Raw genomic sequence first — 22,578 nt, forward strand, 5'->3', positions numbered from 1 at the left:
GTTCTATTCACCTCACCCATCTCGCCCTTTTATAGCTCCGAGAGCATGCATTATGGCAACGAGGGGCGTGTGAAAGTGTGCGTTGTGCACACGCTTGATCTGCTGGCCCTGGCCTGCTGCTGCACGCCTCGGCCGCTTCTCAGCAAAGCCAACTTGATTCGGCCATGCATGTGGACTTGCACAAGCTGTGCAACAGGCATTTCAATTTTCTTTTATATTTTTTTTACCGTGAAAAGATCAAATTTATAAAATTTCATTGAAACTTCGGTTATTTTTCGTCCTAGATCCTATGTATTAGTGAAAGAAAAATCTAAAATGAGATATATTTTATCCCATCCAAAATCCCTAAAATTTTGATGAAATTTTAATCCCTGCGTGCAACTGCATGTATATCTAGGTGTCGCAGTGGTATGTACGTGATGTCGTCTTCGATTTGGGTCTTGCTTGAGCATCACAAACTCTGCATGGCTCTTAATTAGTACTCGTACGTACTAATACATGCAACACATGCATGTATTAACACTTGTCGTCTTTAAGCATATCTTTGGCTTAATTAGGATCGGAGTATACTACTAGTACACGTCTTGGCCAAACGATTGTCGACAAAATGTTATGGGCTCTTCCTTTTTCGCGCGGATATATTAGCTAGCTGTTCTCAGATTTATGTGTACTCCGGCAATGTTTATTGCTTGTGTCCTCTAGTCTCTCGATACGTTTCCAAAATGAAACAAAATAATTGGGCTTGATTCAGGGCGGTGACAGCAACATGAACGTACTTTCAGAAATGGCCGCAGATTGAGAGAGTCGTCGCATCGATCATCAGTTTCCACAAGCTAGCAAGGAGCGGTCGAGGCCACTATTGGATAAGGAATTTTTCCAACCAGACATGGTTCTATGTTTGTAAAAGTAAGGCTCGCTCGTAAGCGAACTATGGTTCTTATGGTGTAACCTGACTACTCGTGTTTGTGTTAGACTCGGTATAGATCCTCATATTTTCTTAGGATTTAATTTTGAGAGAAATAGTATACGCACATATAGATGTGTTTACTGGTCGCTTAATCTCATTTAGACATATTTCCTCTGGTTACAAATGTAGGGCGTTTTAGTTTCCTCAACTATTCTCTAAATATAATTTATTCTCAAACTTCTATACATTTATTTATTTTTCCCCGTCTTACATTTGTTTAATAAATGTTATCATTCTCACAAATGAATGAGTTATCTTTTCCAATACAGAATAAATGAAGAGCAACAAGGTCATTTAATCTATTTTCTTAATCCTTGTGCACAAGTCTAAAACGACTTACATTTATAATTAGAGAGAGTATGTTACATACACCCACGTATGTTAGCTGAGGAATCGAACCAATTCCATATGGGAAACGCAAAGTGATCTCACTGCGTTGATTTTGGTTCCAACGACAGGCAGGCTATCATCGTGTTGACGATCGAGAGGGCAGGAGAATAATCGAAATGGCCACAAGGTGATTGCCGCGCATAGGGTCAGTTTCCAGTTCAAGAACCGACCCATACGACCGCCCGAGGCAAAAATGACATGGCATCATTTTCGCTCATCCTGTCATCCAAGAATGCCCGTCAAGCGGTTATTCGATTCCCATCACAATGTGCCAGCTGAACATGAACTCGGTCAACAGCATTCTACACGGGTGATCTTGCAAACTTGGAATGTAACGCGTGAATCTTTGCGTGACATTCAAGTTACCCTAGCTGTTGTTGTGGACGGTCTGTGCCTAAGCCTACAGGTCTGAGGTATCAACATCATCCCATACACATGGATGGCATGAGCAACAGGTTTAAAATTTAAAGAGCACGGCCAACCACATAACGAAATCCTCAGCATAATTCCGAAATGAACATGCCATCACAATCATGTATGCGAAAAATGACACGAAAACACTTCACAAGAAGACAAGGAAAAGACAAAACAATGTAATATGTGATGTTCATCATTATCCATTCCAACCAATATGAATGGTCAAGTCAAGATTAATGTCTCCAGCAAAATTGCATATAAGCAGTTGAATGGCTAACCTACATAGCTAACTACTTTACCAAAACTTTCTATACAAACATAAAGCATGCTCTTCCCTCATTTTATTGTTTTAACCTACTTGACGAACAATGCCCACATTCCTTGAACATGTGCAGAAAGCATGCCTTCAATGCAGAACCACGTGGCTGGTATTGTGCTCAGAGAAACCAGTGAGATCTAAAAATAAATGTCTATCTCCTTTTCGCTCATCTCGTATACATGATCCCGCGCCTCAGTCAGAGCAACCTGTATCAACTCAAATAAGCCATGAACATTAATTAAATATGCCATCATACATAATGATTGATAGATGAAACTAACCTGTCCAAATTTAGTGAAGAAGTTATTTGCGAGATTTAACGACGTGACTGCAAGATCTTCATTAGCCTTAAGTGCTTGTGCCAATGCAAATGCTCCGTCATCCTGTGCAAAGTATAAAGGATGTTGAGCATAGTGACATCCAAAATGCCACTAACTAATCGAATGAAAAAACACTATGTTCACTTACTCTAATCTCATTAAAACCCAGGTCAAGTGACGTCAAAGATTCATTGATTATCTTGAAACTTCGTGCCAAGCATATAGCACCCTTGAGGAATAGGAGAGTATCAGAGCATGGATCATGTACCAAAGTGCAAACTATAATGAACAAGAAACTAAGATTGCGCATACATCATCTCCAAGTCCATTTGCCCGCAAATCTAATGTTGACAATGTTGTGTTGTACTTCAGACAGTCAGCAATAAATTCTGCACCTGGCACACCTATCTGCATGATATGCAACTTGGCTGAAGAGGCAGGAACATCTAAAAGGTAAAACTGCTCGTACAATTGTACTAAGTTCTGAGGATCACCTGGCACCAGCCAAGCTTAAGGGTTTGGATCTTCCCATGGAACTTGAGGACATCGCATAAAGCCTTTACCCCATCTGAACCAATTGGATTATAGCTCAAATCCAACTACGGAGCACATTTTGAATCAGTTTTAGAAACTATTTGGTAGATTATAAATAGTCTGAATGGTAAGATGACTTACTGTTTTCAGCACTGCATTATCCTTCAAAGTTTCAGCTATTGCACTAACCCCTTTGCTGTGAATGTTATTACCACCCTACAACAACAACAACAACAACAACAAAGCCTTTCAGTCCCAAACAAGTTGGGGTAGGCTAGAGATGAAACCCATAAGATCTTGCAAGTCTAGTCATGGCTCTGGCACGTGGATAGCTAACTTCCACGCACCCCTGTCCATGGCTAGTTCTTTGGTGATATTCCAGTCTTTCAGATCCCTCTTTACAGACTCCTCCCATGTCAAGTTTGGTCTACCTCGACCTCTCTTGACATTATCCGCACGCTTTATTCTTCCGCTATGTACAGACGCTTCTGAGGGCCTGCGTTGTATATGCCCAAACCATCTCAAACGATGTTGGACAAGCTTCTCTTCAATTGGTGCTACACCAACTCTATCACGTATGTCATCATTCCGAACCCGATCCTTTCTTGTGTGGCCACACATCCATCTCAGCATGCGCATCTCCGCTACACTCAACCGTTGGACATGTCGCCTTTTAGTTGGCCAACATTTTGCGCCATACAACATCGCAGGTCTAATTGCCGTCCTATAGAACCTGCCTTTTAGCTTCTGTGGTACTCTCTTGTCACAGAGGACGCCGGAAGCTTGGCGCCACTTCATCCATCCGGCTTTGATTCGATGGCTCACATCTTCATCGATTTCACCATCCTTCTGCAACATCGACCCCAAATATCGAAAGGTATCCTTCTGAGGTATCACCTGCCCGTCAAGGCAAACATCATCCTCCTCGTGCCTAGTAGTACTAAAATTGCACCTCATGTACTCAGTTTTAGTTCTACTAAGCCTAAAACCCTTCGACTCCAAGGTCTGTCTCCACAGCTCCAACTTTCCATTTACCTCCGTCCGACTATCGTCGACTAGCACCACATCATCTGCAAAGAGCATACACCATGGGATATCACCTTGTATATCCCTTGTGACCTCATCCATCACCAAAGCAAAAAGATAAGGGCTCAAAGCTGACCCTTGGTGCAGTCCTATTCTAATTGGAAAATCATTGGTGTCACCATCGCTTGTCCGAACACTTGTCACAACATTATCGTACATATCCTTGATAAGGGTAATATACTTTGTTGGGACTTTGTGCTTCTCCAAGGCCCACCACATAACATTCCGCGGTATCTTATCGTAGGCCTTCTCTAAGTCAATGAACACCATATGCAAGTCCTTCTTTTGCTCCCTGTATCTCTCCATAAGTTGTCGTACCAAGAAGATAGCTTCCATGGTCGACCTCCCAGGCATGAAACCAAACTGATTTTTAGTCACGCTTGTCATTCTTCGTAAGCGGTGTTCAATGACTCTCTCCCATAGCTTCATCGTATGGCTCATCAGCTTAATCCCACGGTAATTAGTACAACTTTGAATATCCCCCTTATTCTTGAAGATTGGTACTAATATACTCCGCCTCCATTCTTCGGGCATCTTGTTTGCCCAAAAAATGAGGTTGAAAAGCTTAGTTAGCCATACAATTGCTATGTCTCCAAGGCATCTCCACACCTCAATAGGGATACCATCAGGGCCCATTGCCTTGCCTCCTTTCATCCTTTTTAAAGCCTCCTTGACCTCAAACTCCTGAATCCTTCGTACAAAACGCCTGTTGGCATCATCAAAGGAGTCGTCCAGCTCAATGGAAGAGCTCTCACCTCCTCCATTGAACAGCTGGTCGAAGTACTCTCGCCATCTATTCTTAATCTCATCTTCCTTCACCAGAAGTCGATCTGTCCCATCCTTGATGCATTTGACTTGGTTGACATCCCTCGTCTTCCTCTCACGGATCTTGGCCATCTTATAGATGTCCCTTTCCCCTTCCTTCGTGTTTAACCGCTGGTAGAGGTCCTCATACGCCCGACCTCTTGCTTCACTCATTGCTCGCTTTGCGGTCTTCTTCGCCACCTTGTACTTCTCTACGTTGTCAACACTCCTGTCCAAGTGTAGGCGTTTGAAACATTCTTTCTTCTCCTTGATAGCCTTCTGGACATCCTCGTTCCACCACCAGGTATCTTTCGCTTCGCTTCTACTTCCCCTCGTCACCCCAAACTCCTCGGAAGCCACCTTCCGAATGCAAGTCGCCATCTTTATCCACACATTGTTTGCATCACCTCCTTCCTCCCAAAAGCCCTCCTTAATTACCCTCTCCTTGAAAGCTTGAGCCGCTTCCCCCCTGAGCTTCCACCACTTCGTTCTAGCGACCTTAGCGCGCTTATCCCGCTGGACACGTATCCGGAAGCGGAAGTCAGCCACCAAAAGCTTATGTTGAGGGACAACACTCTCTCCAGATATCACCTTACAATCTAGGCAAGCACGCCTGTCTTCTCTTCTCGAGAGGACAAAATCGATCTGGCTAGAGTGTTGGCCACTACTAAAGGTCACTAGATGGGATTCCCTCTTTTTAAAGAGGGTATTAGCTACGATCATGTCGTAGGCTAGAGCAAAGCTTAAGACATCCTCTCCTTCTTGATTCCTGCTTCCATAACCAAAGCCCCCATGCACCCCCTCGAAACCTGTGTTAGATGTACCCACGTGGCCATTGAGGTCTCCTCCTATGAAGAGCTTCTCGCCAATAGGTACACTCCTAACCATGTCCTCCAGGCCTTCCCAGAACTCCCTCTTGGTGCTCTCATTGTGGCCTACTTGAGGGGCATACGCGCTGATAACATTGAGAACTAAGTCCCCAACGACCAGCTTGACCAGGATAATCCAATCCCCTTGCCTCTTGACGTCTACCACTCCATACTTGAGGCTCTTGTCGACCAAGATGCCTACTCCATTTTTATTTGTAGTTGTCCCCGTGTACCACAGCTTGAAGCCGGTATCCTCCACCTCCTTCGCCTTCTGTCCTTTCCATTTGGTTTCTTGGACGCATAGGATATTAACCCGTCTCCTCACCGCTGTATCAACTAACTCCCGTAGCTTACCCGTCAGGGACCCTACGTTCCAGCTACCTAAGCGGATCCTACTTGGCTCGGTTAGCTTCCTTACCCTTCGCACTCGTCGAGTCAAATGCGAACCCTTCGCACTCGTCGAGTCAAATGCGAAGACCCTTGCTCATTTTTTACTACACCCGGGCGCCGATGTAGCGCGCCACTAAGGATGCGACGACCCGATCCTTGCCCACTTATCACCGTATCCAGATCAAGATACGGCGCGCCACCAAAGGGGTGACGGCCCGGCCCTTGCTCATTTAACACCACATCCGGGTTCCAATGTGGCGCGTCGCTAAGAGGGTTACGCCCCAACGATTTTCTTTCGGGTTTCATCTCCATAAGAGTGGCTGAGTTTTGTGTTGGCTCGTCAAGCCTATCACAACCCTCCTCCTTTACCCGGGCTTGGGACCGGCTATGTCGAGACAACATAGGCGGAGTTTCAGGGATTCAGCATGCATACAGATCCTCTCAAACGTGGCTTAGGTCCCCATTGAAACACAGGGATATCAGGGGAATTTCCTAGGAGATTTAATTCCCCCAAAGAATTCCTGCTTTGAAACAGGGGACAGTTTAAGTGATATAAGACATAAAAAACAAGTTGTGCTAATGACCAAAAACTATGGGGAATCAATGGTTTACAGATCAAGTAGAGAAAAACATAGTTTACGCATCGAATAAAAAGCAACTCCTCAATAGTTCCCATATGTGGTAATACAAGGTAAATAGAGATGTATATGTAAAACAATGCTCACCAAGTCTATAGTAGAAATTGTTTGATTATGTTTCAGAGCATCAGCAACCTTTTCAGCTCCCTGGTGAAAATCATGTTAATCTATGTCAGAATGAAATAGAAATCAAATGCATAAAATTGAATGAACATGATTATACATTGAATACATGTGAGGAGTCATGAATATACTTATTATATACAGACAAGCTGTTGTAAGCATTGGCCATGTGAATGCACAACTTTTTACAAACATCCTGGAGTAACCGAAAACTGAGAATAGCTTCAAGGCACAATTCCATGCTTACCACCCAACAACACATACATTTAACTTTCTGAAAAGGATCCTAATTGCATCAAGAAAACAAGTTGTCCTAGTCCCATGTTTCTGGATATACTATGAAGTTACCTAGTGAAGTTATGACATCACTATTAACTACAGAGTGAGAGGTATCGAATTATATATGTTAAGTTTCTGAGAAACAGGAATAGCTGGAGAAATTATGGAAAGACTAAAATAACAGCCAAAGCTCTATAATAGAACTTATATATGTGCCGAAGTTCTATACAACATAAACAATAAAACTTTTAATCCGAAGTTCTATAATAACAAATATATTTAGGTATAACCTATACGTCGTTAAATGTTCAAAAAGCTATGGTCAGTACTTATGTGATTAGCCACCTCTAGCTTGATTGTACGTCCATATGTAGACATCATAATATTTTCAGTCATTGGCATATCACGCTAAGGGGAGATAATAAAAGCAACAGTATTACCTCATCGCTAATGTCATTCATGTAGAGACTGAACCACAGTAAAGACTTTGTCCTTTTGATGAACTCAGCAACAGGACGTAAACCTTCCGGGCTAATGTTGTTGTTGCCAATATCCACAACTGTGATCTTGCCTGCAATTGAGCCAAGCATGCACAAAATTATGAATAAACATTCCACTGAGTATAAGCTTGTTGATAGTTTTAGCCACAAAAAAATTACCTTTATGAGCAGATAATGCTGACATCAACTCACGTATCCCCTCATTCCCAATCTCATTACCATGCAAGTGAATTTCCTAGCAAAGGTTTAAGGTCAATCAACCATTTGATGCCTATAATACCATAACAATGCATAGATGAATTAAGGAATAACATAGAGGGACAAAAATCACCAGACAGTCAACAAGATAAATGAGAAAAAAGAAGGATAGGAATAAGAACTTATGGAACAATTTCCTATCAACAGATCACAATCAAACTTAAGGTCCTAAACGTTATTAATAAGCTGTTCGCTTTGGTCACACATGGTATATTGGTATGAAACGAGTTCTACAGATATCAGCTTACCAATATGTCACAGCATGACTTCAAAACTACAATAGGTTTTCCTTAATCTGCGCAAAACTCTTACTAATTTGATCTTTACAAAGCAGCTCCTAGTATGCAAATTCGCTGATTATTTAGTCAATTTTCGCTATTATATGGGTTACTGCTTGCTTTACGCATATATATTTTGAAATCTAACCATATCATGCCATTCATCCTTTAACTTTACACAGACATCTATCCAAACATTCAAAGCTGATAAGTGAAAAATAAGATAATGGATATAGCAAACAATAACATAAAGTAGTAGGAGAGCAAATTGGTCCCATATGAAATATCCAAAAATACAATTACCCTTTTAGTAAGCTAAAAGAAATACTTCTTTATAGCTTAAATATAAGCAAAGATGGAATGGAATCTGGTACGCTTGCAAGTATTTACAAAACATCCCAACAATTGAACTGTGTGGAAGACTGAAAGTATATAATCAAATGTCTACAGTAGTACCCTCAAAGACTTGTTCCCTACAATTCCACGTGCTAGGTTGCATGCACCAAGAGGACCGCCATAGTTGCCACTACAATACATTGAACAGAGTGCACCATTTGTTAGTCAGTAGCCACACAAAATTAACTACTCATCACAGACTGCGTTCACAACTTCATATGCACATTCAGTAATCAGTATAGATCACATTTAAGGCCTCTGGGTTGTGAGTGACTTACTTGAGATACAAGCACCGTATGGCATTATTCTCTAGAAGGGCTTCTGCAATACTTGCAAATCCCTGTTTCAAGGCAGCAAAAGAAAAAGGCTCTCATAATCTTTCAACAATGTAATCATATGGTAATTCCTTTTTTCCCTTTTGTGATTCAAATGCATGTCTTTGCCTCTGTGGATGCTTATACATACGCTATATTCAATTGTATTGTTGCTGAGCTGTAGAATACGTATAGTTTTATTCTTTTTCAGCATACTTGAAATTGCTTTGGCGCCCTGAAAAGAGAAATAAATATTACATTGCAACACAGGGACGGAGGGAACGAGAGCAAGCGAGCAGGGAACACGGCACCTCATCTCCAATATTGGTACTGTTCAGTAGGAGCTTCTGAATACCAACATTTTCTCCCAATATATCTGAAAGACACTGTAAGCATCCATCAGTGTTACATTCAGTCGGGTGCATAAGAAAATTTATTCAACTCAGCCTTAAGGGACATTTGCAACTTCAATTTTCATGGACCATCGTTGGTTTATTATACTTGGCTACTTTCACCCAATGAAACCATAATGTCGGATTAATACTGAAAGAACTGAATGACTAATGAGGTAAAAGACTCCAGTTAGAATTAAGGAAAGTAATCATAATGCAACTCAGATAGTGGTCCACTGGTGCTATAACGAAATAGTGGTCAACCTTGGAAAACATGTTAAAGTAAATTAATAACAAAGTTATCTAACCATACATCAGTATATGCTCGGAGTTGGAAATCAGATAAGATCATATGATTTGCAAAGTAAATCATGCAAACCACAAAACGATGGAATGTAGGGATGATAAGATTGAGAAGACCTTAGCTCCTTCATCTCCAATAGCATTTCCAGATAAATTGAGAGTTTTTAAAGCTGTATTTATCTGAAGAATTCCATCAAAGGCTTCTATTCCCACAGATGTTATCCCATTGCCAGAAAAGTCCACCTCTTGTGCACTCTGAGAATACACACACAACTCATTTTTCAAAGTATTCAAATGAGATTAGGCTGTTATAGTGTGAAAATAATAGGTATGCAAATATGCATATAGATTGGACTCAAACATTGTTTGAGATCTCTGACCTTGTTGTAGGCTAAGCTTTCTGCTAGAAAAAACAGACCCTCATCCCCAAACTGACGACCTGTCAAGCAAGTGAGATGTACTTATTACTCCATACAATGTTGGAGCTTTTGGCCAGCATTTCCTGGCAAAGTATTCTAACTATAGTTCCTTGAGTTACCTGCCATGTTAACAGTTTTCAAAGTCCGAAGTTCTTTGTAGAACTTGTTAAGATTTTTCCTCGACTCTTTTTCAGAGTTGAAGGTAGATGTTGCCAAATTGGAACCAGCAGCAAAGGACCACATGATCCCAGAAGGCGCAGATTCTCCAGAATTTCGGTCCTTTGTCTTCTGTGGAAGCAAACTCTGAACCAGCTTCCATAAGACTGTCCTCTGAAACAGAGAATTAGTAGCCATTCCACACACCGCTCAAGCCTCAAAGCTTCATGTGTGCCACATCACATGATCGTATAATGGAAATAACCTAAAAATATGGCATGTACGCTGATTTATGCACAAATATACGTAGTAACAACATGACACACGCTCACAGTTTTAAATTTGTTTTTGAGGTACAGGAATCAATTAAGTATAGAATTGATCTATATTATTCGTTTGACTAGCCAATAATTCTCACTTGTCCGTTTGATGCCACGCAATTCATATTAGAACAGGGCTTCTACGCATAGGGAATTATGAAAGGTTGCAACAGTAAGCAACGGTGTACATAAGGAGGAAACGGTAATGTCGTACCAAAGCTCAGCGCGAGCACTGCGCCAGCCGGGACGACGTAGGGCGCGACGGCCCTCACGACCGCCGCGACGGGGGGCGCGGTAGCCTCGCCCTGGGCCTCGCGGTATGCCCTCCGGCGCGCGCCCCCGCGGCCGACTCCGTGGGGCCTGTCCTGGCTGTGAACCCCGTCGAGCGCCTCGTGCGCGGCGCGCGGCGCGACGAACGACGACGCGCCCCGCCGGTGAACGAGGCGAGGCGGCGGCTGCGGCGCAGGAGGCCTCGCGCGGGGGGAGGCGTGGCGGCGATGGGCGGAGGGGAAGGGTAAGGGGAGCGGGAGGAACGGCCTGATGGGGCGGGTGGAGGAGAGGAGGAGGGAAGACTCCATTGGACGCGGCGGCTGTGGGAGCTGGAGGAGGAGATGGGATGAGGGAGGGAGGCGGGGTTTGGAAGGGGAGGGCTTTTGAGGGGCCAAGGTGATCATGTCCGTCCGGGTTTTTTTTAACTATGGACGGTAAAAAATAGTCTGCGGATTATAAATTGTGAAGTTATATTATAAAAGTTGAATTATATAATCGGTAAAAGTTGGTAGAAGATGAATTACTTAGATTGTTACCATCTAGAGATTAGATTATACAATTCAGTTTTTACAATTCAGTATATTTGTTTCAGTTTACAAATTATGATCACAATCTGCTATTTGTAAGCTAAAACAAGCAAATCCTCACTCATGTATTCATTTGCTTCGCACGTGCTTATTTACTTGTGTATTGATTAAGTGTGTCTTCTTCATTACAGTGGTGAGGTTAAAATTCATGTTTTAGGAGCTTCAACCTCAAAAGGATGTAGGGGCAACAATGAAGATACTAGCAACTGGAAGGGGACAGGTATCGACGGATAATGTAGCATACAGGTATCGACGGATAATGTAGCATAGGAGATGTAAACATAGCATAGGAGATGCAAAAGAGGGGTGACGGAAAGCGGTAGTAGGTCTGATGATGGTGGTGTAAAGATGATGAAAAAGTATGACCATCAAGAGAAATTGAAGGTGAGGCGAAGGAGGAGGCTAACAACACTAACACTATGAGGCCACAACATTGTCAAACGGCTAGAGGGGTTCACCATCAGGCTTCACTGGTGACAAAAGCATGGTTGACAAGGAAACACATTTGAAGGATTGGGTGCAATGGCTGGAGGAAGAGATAGGTGGGGACCTATATGTGAAGTGAGGATGGAGATAAAGATAGTTAGATCTTGATCTAACAACTGAGGTAGATGACTAAAAATGGTAAATTGTTCAATAAATCAACTAAGGTAGATAACTAAAAGTGGTAAATTGTTTAATAAACCAAGAACCATAATACTGAAACTATCATGGTTGTAGTTGGAGGAGATGGAGCTGAAAGATACATTTTAATATTGAAAGCTCAAGATTTTTTTTATTGAAAGTCAAATTTGTGGGTTGAGTGTTCAATTTGTTGAGATGAAAGTTTAAATTTGTTTAATTTTAAAAGGTAGATTTCCTTTGAGTTGTAGGTGAGTGATTGAATTGGTGAGTTAAAAGTTTTTAATTTGTTCAAGCTGAAAACGTATTTTGATGTGTTGAGTAAAATGTACATATTCTAGTGGCAAATTAGTCTTCACATATGGTTTCTGTAAAGGAACATGCTACCACCACCTAATTACCGATAACTAAGCCATTACAGATCTATGACGAAAAAAACATTACCCCTCAGTTATACAAATCAAAGCAAATTCTAACAAAATTGTGATAAGAACCCTACTATATTCACATCAGTTCATGTTGACAAAGTACATGTTGTCGAACTTGCCAGGCGTCATGACATCGTTGAACGCTGCGATGGTCGGGTCCCGCAGGTAGTTCTTGCATGCGTCCTACAGTCCCTTGGCATGCGTCCTTCATGGTCGGGTCATGCGGCGGCGCCACACCGCCCTTCTTCCCACCGCGGAAGATGCGGTCGGCGAACTCCTTGCAGTGCGCGAAGCCAAGCGTGTACGCACTGGAGAGCGCGACGAGCTCCTGGACGGTGAAGCCCTTGGCGGCGAACATGGCGACGAGGCAAGACACGGTAGAGTTAGCGAGAGGGAGCTCGATGTCGGGCAAGGTTGGCGACGTGGCGAGCGCAATCCAAAATATTCGGGTATCCTACTTATTAAGTTAGATCTGGATATCCTATTTGTTAGGTTAGGGATGTTGTCGGTGAATCAGGAACCAGGGGTCCCCGAATCTCGAGGCCAGGCCAGCAATCCGCCACGTGGCGCCCTCCCGCGGGGGTCATCTCCGCGAGGTAAAAAAGACTAAGTCCCGGGAGAGGGCGCTCGGGGGCCACAGTCAGTGGTCCCCGAGTACCCGGGTTCCCCGATGATCTGCAAAGACTAAGTGACCGGGAAGAAAGTGCTCGGGGAGGTGAACAGTGACCCCCGAGCACCCAAGTCCCCCGATGACCAGGAGAACCGTGTACCAGGAGGGGAGTGCCCGGGGCTGCGAGCAGTGGCCCCCAAGCACTCAGTTCCCCGAGGACCAAGAGAGGGCGTTCTCGGGAGAGAGTGCTCGGGGAGGTAAACAGTGACCCCCGAGCACTCGGTTCCCTGACGACCCAGGAAGCCCCCTGTCAGTGGCCCTCACAGGGGTCCAGTGATGAGGTGTCTGCCAGTGAAAGGCCCGATGCCGCATTTAAAGGCGCGCGTGGCCTGTCACATCCAACTGCTCCCGCCACGCTCGGTGTCAGTCCCTGCCATCCTCTGGTAGAAGGGTGTGGGGACATTTAATGCACGGTTCCCATCCCGTGCCATCCGGCGCGCCTCGGGATAGCATCGCGAGGCCCGAGGTGTTCCGTCTACCGCGCTGCTGTGACAGGCGAACAAGACCAGGCGGGCACGCCGGGCCGCTCTGCGGCTGCCCGGTGGGCCCTCTCCGCTGCGCCCGTTGCCAGCGCCATCATGACAACTGAAGACAGGGCGCGGGGCACGTTTTCAACCCCCGTCACTTCGCGCAGAGGCCATGATGACGCCCTTTCCATTTATGGCACCTTGAAACTCGTGTCCTCTCTTTCGGGGCACGCTACCGCCGGCGGGTATTTAAAGCGGGCGCGGACAAAGACAAGCTCAGACAAGCGCACACAGAACCAACAGAGGCTAAACAGACCCAAGGTAGAGGCAATCCAACACGAATCCAAGCGAACAGAGAACGCTCGAACTCTCAGGTTCTTGCTCAGAGGTCGAAGAACACCTTCGTACAGGCATAGAAGCCCAAGAACCAGGAGCTCGAGACTCTAGGATAAACAGACATTCTTGTAACCAGCACATTCCTGAGAGACATTCTCGGGGCATTTATGTTGGTGATATGCCCTAGAGGCGATCGAGTTTGCGGATTGGATCTGCTAATGGGCTTTAATGTTGATTAAAGGTCCATTAGGGTTTAGAGTCATGATGGGCTTTAATGTTGATTAAAGGCCCATTAGTGTGCTCTATATAAGAAGAGGCAGGGGCCAAGGCACATCGGGTCGTTCCGAGGAAAACATACCTTGCCACCAAAACCCTGGCCGCCTCCTATTCCCGAACTCCCTTCGAAACCCTAGCCGCGCGCGCGGTGCTAGCACACCAGCGTACGGCGATTCCATCCTTGTACGTGTGGATACCGTAGAGGCGCTGCTGCTATTGCGGTGCTGATTTGCTCGGGGTACTCGGGACGTGCTCGGGGGTGCTCGGGACGTGCTCGGGGGTGCTCGGGACGTGCTCGGGGTACTCGGGACGTGCTCGGGGGTGCTCGGGACGTGCTCGGGGTGCTCGGGACGTGCTCGGGGTACTCGGGACGTGCTCGGGGGTGCTCGGGACGTGCTCGGGGTACTCGGGACGTGCTCGGGGGTGCTCGGGACGTGCTCGGGGTGCTCGGGACGTGCTCGGGGGTGCTCGGGACGTGCTCGGGGGTGCTCGGGACGTGCTCGGGGTACTCGGGACGTGCTCGGGGGTGCTCGGGTCGTGCTCGGGGTTCTCAGGACGAACTCGCGAGTACTCGGAAGGTGCTCGGGACGTGCTCGGGACGAGGTTGACGATCGACTACTTGACGCGCACGACGTTGGATTGGTCTGCTCCAACTCTTCTTCCGCTGCACTGCTCGTCAAGTGGTAACGATTCATGATCCCCTACTCGCATGGCTTCCTGGTTGAATACGGTAGAGAAAATTTATTTTGTGCTAGCGTAGCCTACCCGTTCCCCAACAATTTATAGCATTCACACAGGAGTAGGATGTTATGCGCAGTGCGGCCCGATCCTATCTAAAAATCCCCCAGCGCATTTACTCTTTTTCTGTATTAGATCATTCCACCCCACATGCCATCGCATTTACATCCATTTATTTCTCCAGCAAACATATTCAGAATCATCCCCCCGGCCGAATCTCTAAAAAGAGGTCCCTCAGGATCCTTGCAACAGGAGTTAATCCTCCGACAAATGTCCTATGAGCATAATATATATGATGTGTTACTAAAAATATAAAATTAATTGGTGTCATGTGCACCTCTACTTTCAACATGGGTCCACCCCTGTGCGTGTATCCTTCTGTTGTGAGATTTTTAGCGGATTCTTTGTGTGATGTAGAGGTACTACGTACTAAGTGTGATCAGTGGGTGTTTCAGCTTTCTCTTCTCCGCATGTGCCGAGGAGGGAGAAAGGTTCTTGGATGAGGGGTGAGGGGAGCTGAAAATTCTTATTCACACGCGCGCGAGTTCCTGAGATGTCCCTTTTCATTTTTGGATTTTTTTTTCAAATTTTCTCGTTAACTTTTACTTAAAACTTTTTAAAAAAAAATTTCTCGTTAACTTGTCCAAAAAAAATTTCAAAAAAAGTTACAGAAGAATTTTTTTTTCTAAAAACGAAAAGGTGAGAGTTACTACTTATATAGCTCGCGCGCGTAAATTAGAAATCCCGAGGTGGAGGGGTGAGAGTGGCAGGGAATGGTCGTAGGCTGGGTGCTTCAATCTGTGTGGTTTCGTTTTTTTTTTTTTTTTGAGAACGGGAATAAATCCCTCTCTATTACTATGTAACGGAACCAACAATAGAGTATCTTACAGCCAGACAGACGGATAAAACGAGCAAGCTAGAATGCTAACAGAGACGATCAGTACGAACAAAGAAGCTATCAGTTTTCACAAAGCACCACTGATAGGACTAAAGATATATCCAAAAGCAAAATGGGTTACAGACTCGTTGACCAAAATAGATCCGCACACAGGAGAAAAACTTACAGAAATCACTGGGTCTCCTCAGCATCATCTCCAGTAGCTGGTTCATCTTCATCAGACTGCTCTTCCGAGATAATCAGTTGGTTGCTAGGAAGGGTTCTAGGTGCAGGAAGCTGATGCCCAGCAAGTGCATTCAAAACCGTAAGAAGTAGCCCTTGAGCACCCTGCATAAGATCATCTTTGCCAAGCCCCTTCAGGAGATCTGCCCAGATGTTCAGAAAGGCACACACATGAAAAATAATTTCACTAGGGTCCTTTATCACACGTTTCTCAAAACAAGCACGATTTCTCGCTTTCCAGATGGCCCAGCAAACTGCGGCCAAGCCAACCACATGAAACTCTTTGTTTTGAGGTAAAAAGGTGTTAATCCAGTTATAGAACTGATTGACAGAGTTAGGGATGGAATCAGCACCCAGAAATAGGGCAATAAAACCCCAGCAAGCCTTAGCTACTGGACATAAGAAGAACAAATGCACACAGGACTCCTGTTGGGTGAAAAAATAACAAGTTCCATCACCACACCAATTCCTACTTAACATGTTATCTTTAGTAAGGAGGGCATTCTGTTCTAATAGCCACATAAAAACTCTGATCTTCAGAGGAAGTTTAGCACCCCAAATATGTTTGAAAGATATATCAGGAGAACCTCTCACTAACCAATTATACATAGATTTAACCGAAAAATTGCCATTCCTCTCCAAAGCCCACACAGTTTCATCATCATAGTCATTTAGAATAATTGGGGTTAAAAGACTTCGAATAAAACTCCACTGAGATTGAAGTTCAGTGGAAAGCCATCTCTTAAAAGTCAGAACCCAATTCTTGTGAAAAGCATTGTTAACCAAAATATAACAATCGTCACAGATCTTATATAGAACAGGAAATAAATCACAGAGAGGTTTTGGCATGATCCAAGCATCTTCCCAAAATCTTGTGTTTCTACCATTATTTACTTTGATCTTCCTCCCTTGAAGGTAAAACCTTCTGACCTTAAGAAGGTCATACCAGCACGGGGAGTCACCCTGCTTATGTTTAGCCCCAGCAAAAATACAGGACTGAAGATACTTCTTTCTAATAATCTCCTGCCATAAGCCTTCTTTCTTCTCTACTTTCCACCACCATTTGCAAAGAAGGGCAATATTCATTATAGAAATATTTTTAATACCCAAACCCCCTTTTTTCTTAGGTTTACAAATGACATTCCATTTAACAAGGTAATATTTCTTTTTAGTTCCACCACCCTGCCAAAAGAACTTCCTTCTAGCTTTATCAATATTAGCTATAACAGTTTTAGGAAGTAAGTACATTAACATGTGGTAAGTAGGAACACTAGAGAGACTAGCATTTATCAAAGTGATTCTCCCACCAATGGATAACATTCCACCTTTCCAAGCATCAAGCTTTTTGAAAATTTTCTCCTCCACTCGGATCCAATCAACTATGTGAAGTCTACTAGGACTTACAGGAACACCAAGATAACTAATTGGCAGATAACCAATCTGACAGTGGAACAAATCAGCATAGCAGTTCATGATATCAGAGCCCCCTCCAATGACCAACACTTCACTCTTCCGAAAGTTGATTTTCAAACCAGACATAAGTTCATAAAGGTATAACAAAGCTTGAGATTGTTGGCTTTAGCAACATCATGTTGTAAGCACAAAATGGTGTCATCAGCATATTGGAGCATAACAACCCCTCCATCAACCAAATGAGAGATCAGGCCCCCAACACTTCCGGCTTTCTGGGCAGCATAGATCATTTTGGCTAGACAATCAGCAACAAGATTAAATAGGAAAGGGGACAAAGGATCACCTTGCCTGACTCCTTTGTAACTTCTAAAGTAAGGACCGATTTGGTTATTCATCTTTATGCTCAGTGTGCCATTGTGCACAACATTCCTGATCCAAGATTGCCATTTGTTGCTAAAACCTCTAATATGCAAGCAATGGAATAAAAAGTCCCAGTTGACTTTATCATAAGCTTTTTCAAAATCCAGCTTGAGAAAAATTCCAATTTCATTCCTTCTCTTAGTTTCGTGCATGATCTCATGCAATGCCATAACTCCATCCATAATGTTTCTGTTTTTAATAAAGGCATTTTGACATTTACTTATGAGCTTATCCATAAAAGGTTCAATTCTTAGGGTCAGCACTTTGGTAATCAATTTGTAAGAACAATTTAACAAACAAATTGGCCTAAACTGATGAACTCTATCAGCACCAGGCACTTTAGGCAGAAGAGTGATGACTCCATAGTTGAGTCTACTTATGTCAAGATTACCGAGATAAAAATCCTTGAAAATATTCATCAAGTTCCCTTTAATCATATCCCAGCAGTTTTGAAAAAATTCAATAGGAAAGCCATCAGGCCCTGCAGCTTTGTTTTCTTTCATCTGAAATAGAGCCTTTTTTATTTCATCTTCAGAAAAAGACGCATCAAGAAATCTATTATCTTCAACACTTAATTTCTCCTGTTCATTCCATAAAGCAGGGTCAATGGGACAAAAATTTCCAGCAGCAAGACCAAACAACTCTTTATAATAACTGGTAACATGCTGCAGCAATTCAATGTCACCATAAATTTTGGTATCATCATGCATCAAGTATAGAATATTGTTCTTTCTCACTCTACTAGAAGCAATGCTATGAAAGAATTTGGTATTATTATCCCCCTTCAAAAGCCAATTAGCATGAGATCTCTTAAGCCAATAAAGCTCTTCATCCGTATATATCTTGTGGAGATCAGTGAGAATTTCAATTTTTCGCTTAGCAATGACCCCATTTAAACAGGACAATTCCTCCATTTTTTCAATATCCTCTAATTCACTTTTAAGAAGAGCCTTCCTTTTTCTTATTTGGCCTGCCAGATGGCCACCCCAACCCTTAAGGTGTGCTCTTAATTTTTTCAATTTGGAAATCCAAATATCAAGGCTATTACCATCAACCTTTTCACTCCAAATTTTACCAACTTCCTTCTGAAAAGATTCAACCTCAAGCCAGCAAAGTTCAAACTTGAATTGTTTGCTTTTGTTATTGTTTGAAACAGGAGAAGACACCAAAAGAATATTATGATAAGACATATCTCTAGGGATTTTTTGAACAGACAGCAATGGATACAGCTGTTCCAAGTCATTGTTAACCAGAACTCTATCAAGCTTCTCAAGAGTTGAATTCTCTCTATTATTAGACCATGTAAACATCCCTCCATGCATATGCAGCTCTTTGAGCTCACTCACAAGGATGATAGAGTTGAAAATATGAGAGAAGGTAGAAAGAGTGTTAGGTTTATTTTTCTCAGATGAATATCTAATAATGTTGAAATCACCACCGATCATCATAGGAAGATCAGACTGGGTACAACATTGTGCAAGTTCAGATAGGAACTCATGCTTATGTTCATCTTGAGCAGCTCCATACACATTAACGAGCTTCCATTTACATTTATTCTTCTTATCCCAAAGGACATAAAGTAGAAGAAACTGACCCTTTTGTACAGAAAGAATATCAAAACCGTCATTACGTATACCTGATAACAATCCTCCAGATTTACCCTGGGAGGGAATCCATTCCCAAGAGTAATTAGAAACAGGATCAATTTTCCTAAGAGCAGCCGAAGAAATCTTAGTTTTCATGGTTTCTTGAAAACAAAGAAAGTCAGAATGCCTAGACACAATAAGATCTTTAATACAGGTACTCATGCCCTTTTTATTCAGGCCTCTACAATTCCAAAAATAACCTATCATTTATACTTTTTTGGTTTTTTGGAGACTTCCCTTACAGGCCTCTGTAAGGTTTTCTTACCGGGCACTGACCTCAGATACCCATGTGAACTAGAATCAGAAGTGATCTTTGAACTACCTTTTTTAGTTTTTTTCTTTGTGGAACTAACAAGAATGAAGTCATCAAAGTCAGAAGTAGGTTCCTCCTTAATCCAGCCAATAAGTTTAGGAGATGTGTTATCATCAGCCACTATGTTTAGATCATCTTGACATAAACTAGATTTATTTTTATCTGCTAAAGCACATCTAGCATCTTCTAGGTTCTTAATCAGATTAACTACTTCAAAATCATCCGAACTAAGCAAAACCCCCATATCAGAAGCCTTTTCAACAATATCAACACAAGAAAGCATAGCAAAAGAGTTTTTATCATGAATAACATGAGAAGATTGTCGAGGGGTACCTTCAAGATTTCTCTTTTTGGCCCTCTTAGCAGCTAGATCTGCAATATTGTGGCCCACCAAGTGAGCACAACGAGAGCTGGCTCTAGTTGGCATCACTGTACCCTTCTTTGGGACCACCAACTCGTGAGCCTTGACTTGATTTGTATCTCCCTTTAAGATCTCCTGATTCTCATCTGCCAGCACCTCAACAGCATCCTTCTGCAACGCATCTGTAGGCATTTCTTTGTCCTGCTGAGAGATTGCTATATAGAACAGGACCAAGCAATTCAGGAACTTTAAACTTTGTTGTCTCCCCCCTTTTAGTCTCTTGGACCACATCAGTGATATCCACATCCACTTCATTCTGTATAGCCTCTGGTAGAATCCCAGATTCATGGTTTAACTGTTTTGCCATTGATGAAAGATTTATATCAACATTAGCTAACGCTCCACATCTAACCAAACCAATGGGATGAGCACCTTGTATTTTAGGATCTCCTTCTAACTCTTCATCATCTTGCAACTCATCAGACAAAAGATCATCCTCCTCATCACTATCATCAAGATCATTTAAGGCATCTATTTTTTCAGTGTTCGTAAGAACACTCTCTTTCTTCTCCCCAGCATTTTTCTTTAAAGGATCTAAACCAGAGCCTCCACCAACACCAGATGATAAAAAATCAGTCCTCCCTTCAACAGTTTGAACCATTGCAACATGAGAATGTCCAGCACCCTGCATCTTTGGAGGGGCCGATTGAGATTGGTCATGTACCAACCTTAAAGAAGAGACACTCTTAATATATGTTTTACCACCATTGGTGATAATAGAGGTAGGGATAGCACCTTTGCCCGTATCCGTCTTAGCCTTCTTAGGAGTCCTCTCACTAAGATTAGGCTCGACAACATGTTTTCCTTTGTCAAACTTAGCTGGAACAAGAACTGAATCAGGTTGTGGAGTTTCTTCCACTGGGATCTCTCTTTCAAACAAGAAATCATAGAAAAAAATAGCCATCTGACATAGCCAAACAACCTTTAGCCTTTTCAGGTACATTTTTAACATCTCGGCATCCAATTTTCAGCCTAACAAATTCTTGTTTGTACATACTACCTTTGTCAATTTCTAGAGTAATACCAACCAAAGAGCCCACATATGCCAGGACTGGTTCAGATCTGCATTCATGAGGGATCCTTCTAACCCGAAACCAAGCAACTTGCAAAACACCTTTAGCCCCCACAGCCAGATTCCAACTGGAGACAGTGATTTCAGCTTTAGCCCTTCTCATTCCCATAGAAGTGAAATGAGACCATTCCTCAATTTTTTTCGCATTAGGGAATCTCATACTATATTGTGTTTCTGACCATTTTTTAGCATGACATCTCCATGAGCTACCAAAAATATCTTGGAATTCTTGTTCAATTTGCAGAGTTGTAGCAGAACCCTTAACTACAGTTATCATGGCAAGGCTAGCACGTTCCTTGATAGCAGACGTATTAGGAATATTCTCTATGAAAAAGAAGGCTTGCTCAGCACTTTGTGTACCGCACATTGGCGCAATGAATTCCCATGGTTGATGCTCAGGACAAAATCTAGATCCATGTCCTTCACGGCCACAGCGAACACATCTAATAGACATAACACAATCTCTAGCAAGATGTTCAAAAGAACCACAGCTATAGCAGGCCCCAACATCCAAATTACCCCCCCCCCCCATTCACTTTTTCCCTGAGCAATGATAGATTTCTGAACAACCTGAGACGAACCAGGATCACTTACAGTGTTCAAGGGTGGGTGATGATCAGAAGTAGTAGAAACAGCTTGGAATCCTTCCCCATCATCACGATTTTCTTGGAATCTTTCAGATCTCAGTTCTTGATGTTGATCAGCTCGGCCTCGAGTGATTTTACTAGCGGCAGCCGCCCAAGGATCAGAAGACTGATGAGTGGGGATTGAAGAAGAATTAGGGTTCTGAGAGCCCTGGCTCGGATCTGAGTTGCGAGAGCTAGATCCCACAGGAATCCACGCACGACCTCCCTCAGAGCGCCCAAAGCCACCTCGAGCCGACGTCCGGCCGTCTCCGCGACCAAATCTGCCGGATCCAAAGCCATCTCGCCGAGATCCCCATCCCTGCTTCCCAGCCATGACCACCGGAGCAACACGATTATAGTAGGGCGAGGGGGAAGCTACCACTTGGGAGAACGATCTCGTATCTCCAGTGATAGAACCGCGCCAAACCGAGGGATCGGGCGAAGAAGAAGATGACCAGAAATGGTGAAGCAGTCTACCTAGAGAGGGATGAAATGAAAGAGGCGCAACCGGAGAAGGTCTAGAAGACTCCGATGTTGAAGACGCAGGAATCTCCGCCGACATGGGAAAAGCCGGATTTGCCCCTTCAGAAACTCCCGGCCCCGCTCTCAGAAACCGATGGCGCTCCAATGGCGGCCCAACCCAATCCGTCGGCGCATGACCCAAACAACCGTGGAACATTCG

At 43.4% G+C, this 22,578-nt stretch overlaps 1 protein-coding gene across 2 annotated transcripts; it reads right to left on the reverse strand.

Moving 5' to 3' along the window:
• Positions 1-1,951: 1,951 nt before the first annotated feature.
• LOC133926583 (uncharacterized) lies at positions 1,952-11,128 on the reverse strand. 2 transcript variants are annotated; one of them, XM_062372590.1, is made up of 17 exons: positions 10,687-11,128; positions 10,116-10,319; positions 9,958-10,016; positions 9,695-9,832; positions 9,194-9,268; positions 9,034-9,117; positions 8,847-8,908; positions 8,629-8,698; positions 7,796-7,871; positions 7,577-7,707; positions 6,822-6,881; positions 3,089-3,163; positions 2,908-3,012; positions 2,726-2,821; positions 2,562-2,642; positions 2,375-2,476; positions 1,952-2,299 (listed from the first exon to the last, which is right to left on the reverse strand). In XM_062372590.1, exons 1-17 carry the CDS (start codon positions 11,048-11,050, stop codon positions 2,231-2,233), a joined length of 1,851 nt encoding a protein of 616 aa, XP_062228574.1. In that variant the 5' UTR covers positions 11,051-11,128; the 3' UTR covers positions 1,952-2,230. The 2 variants fall into 2 exon arrangements, with proteins under 2 accessions (XP_062228574.1, XP_062228575.1); XM_062372591.1 differs by having other exon boundaries at positions 10,116-10,326; positions 10,687-10,826.
• Between the last annotated feature and the right edge of the window lie 11,450 nt (positions 11,129-22,578).

The sequence above is a fragment of the Phragmites australis genome, chromosome 8 (genome assembly GCF_958298935.1).
Source record: "Phragmites australis chromosome 8, lpPhrAust1.1, whole genome shotgun sequence".
Lineage (NCBI taxonomy): Eukaryota > Viridiplantae > Streptophyta > Magnoliopsida > Poales > Poaceae > Phragmites > Phragmites australis.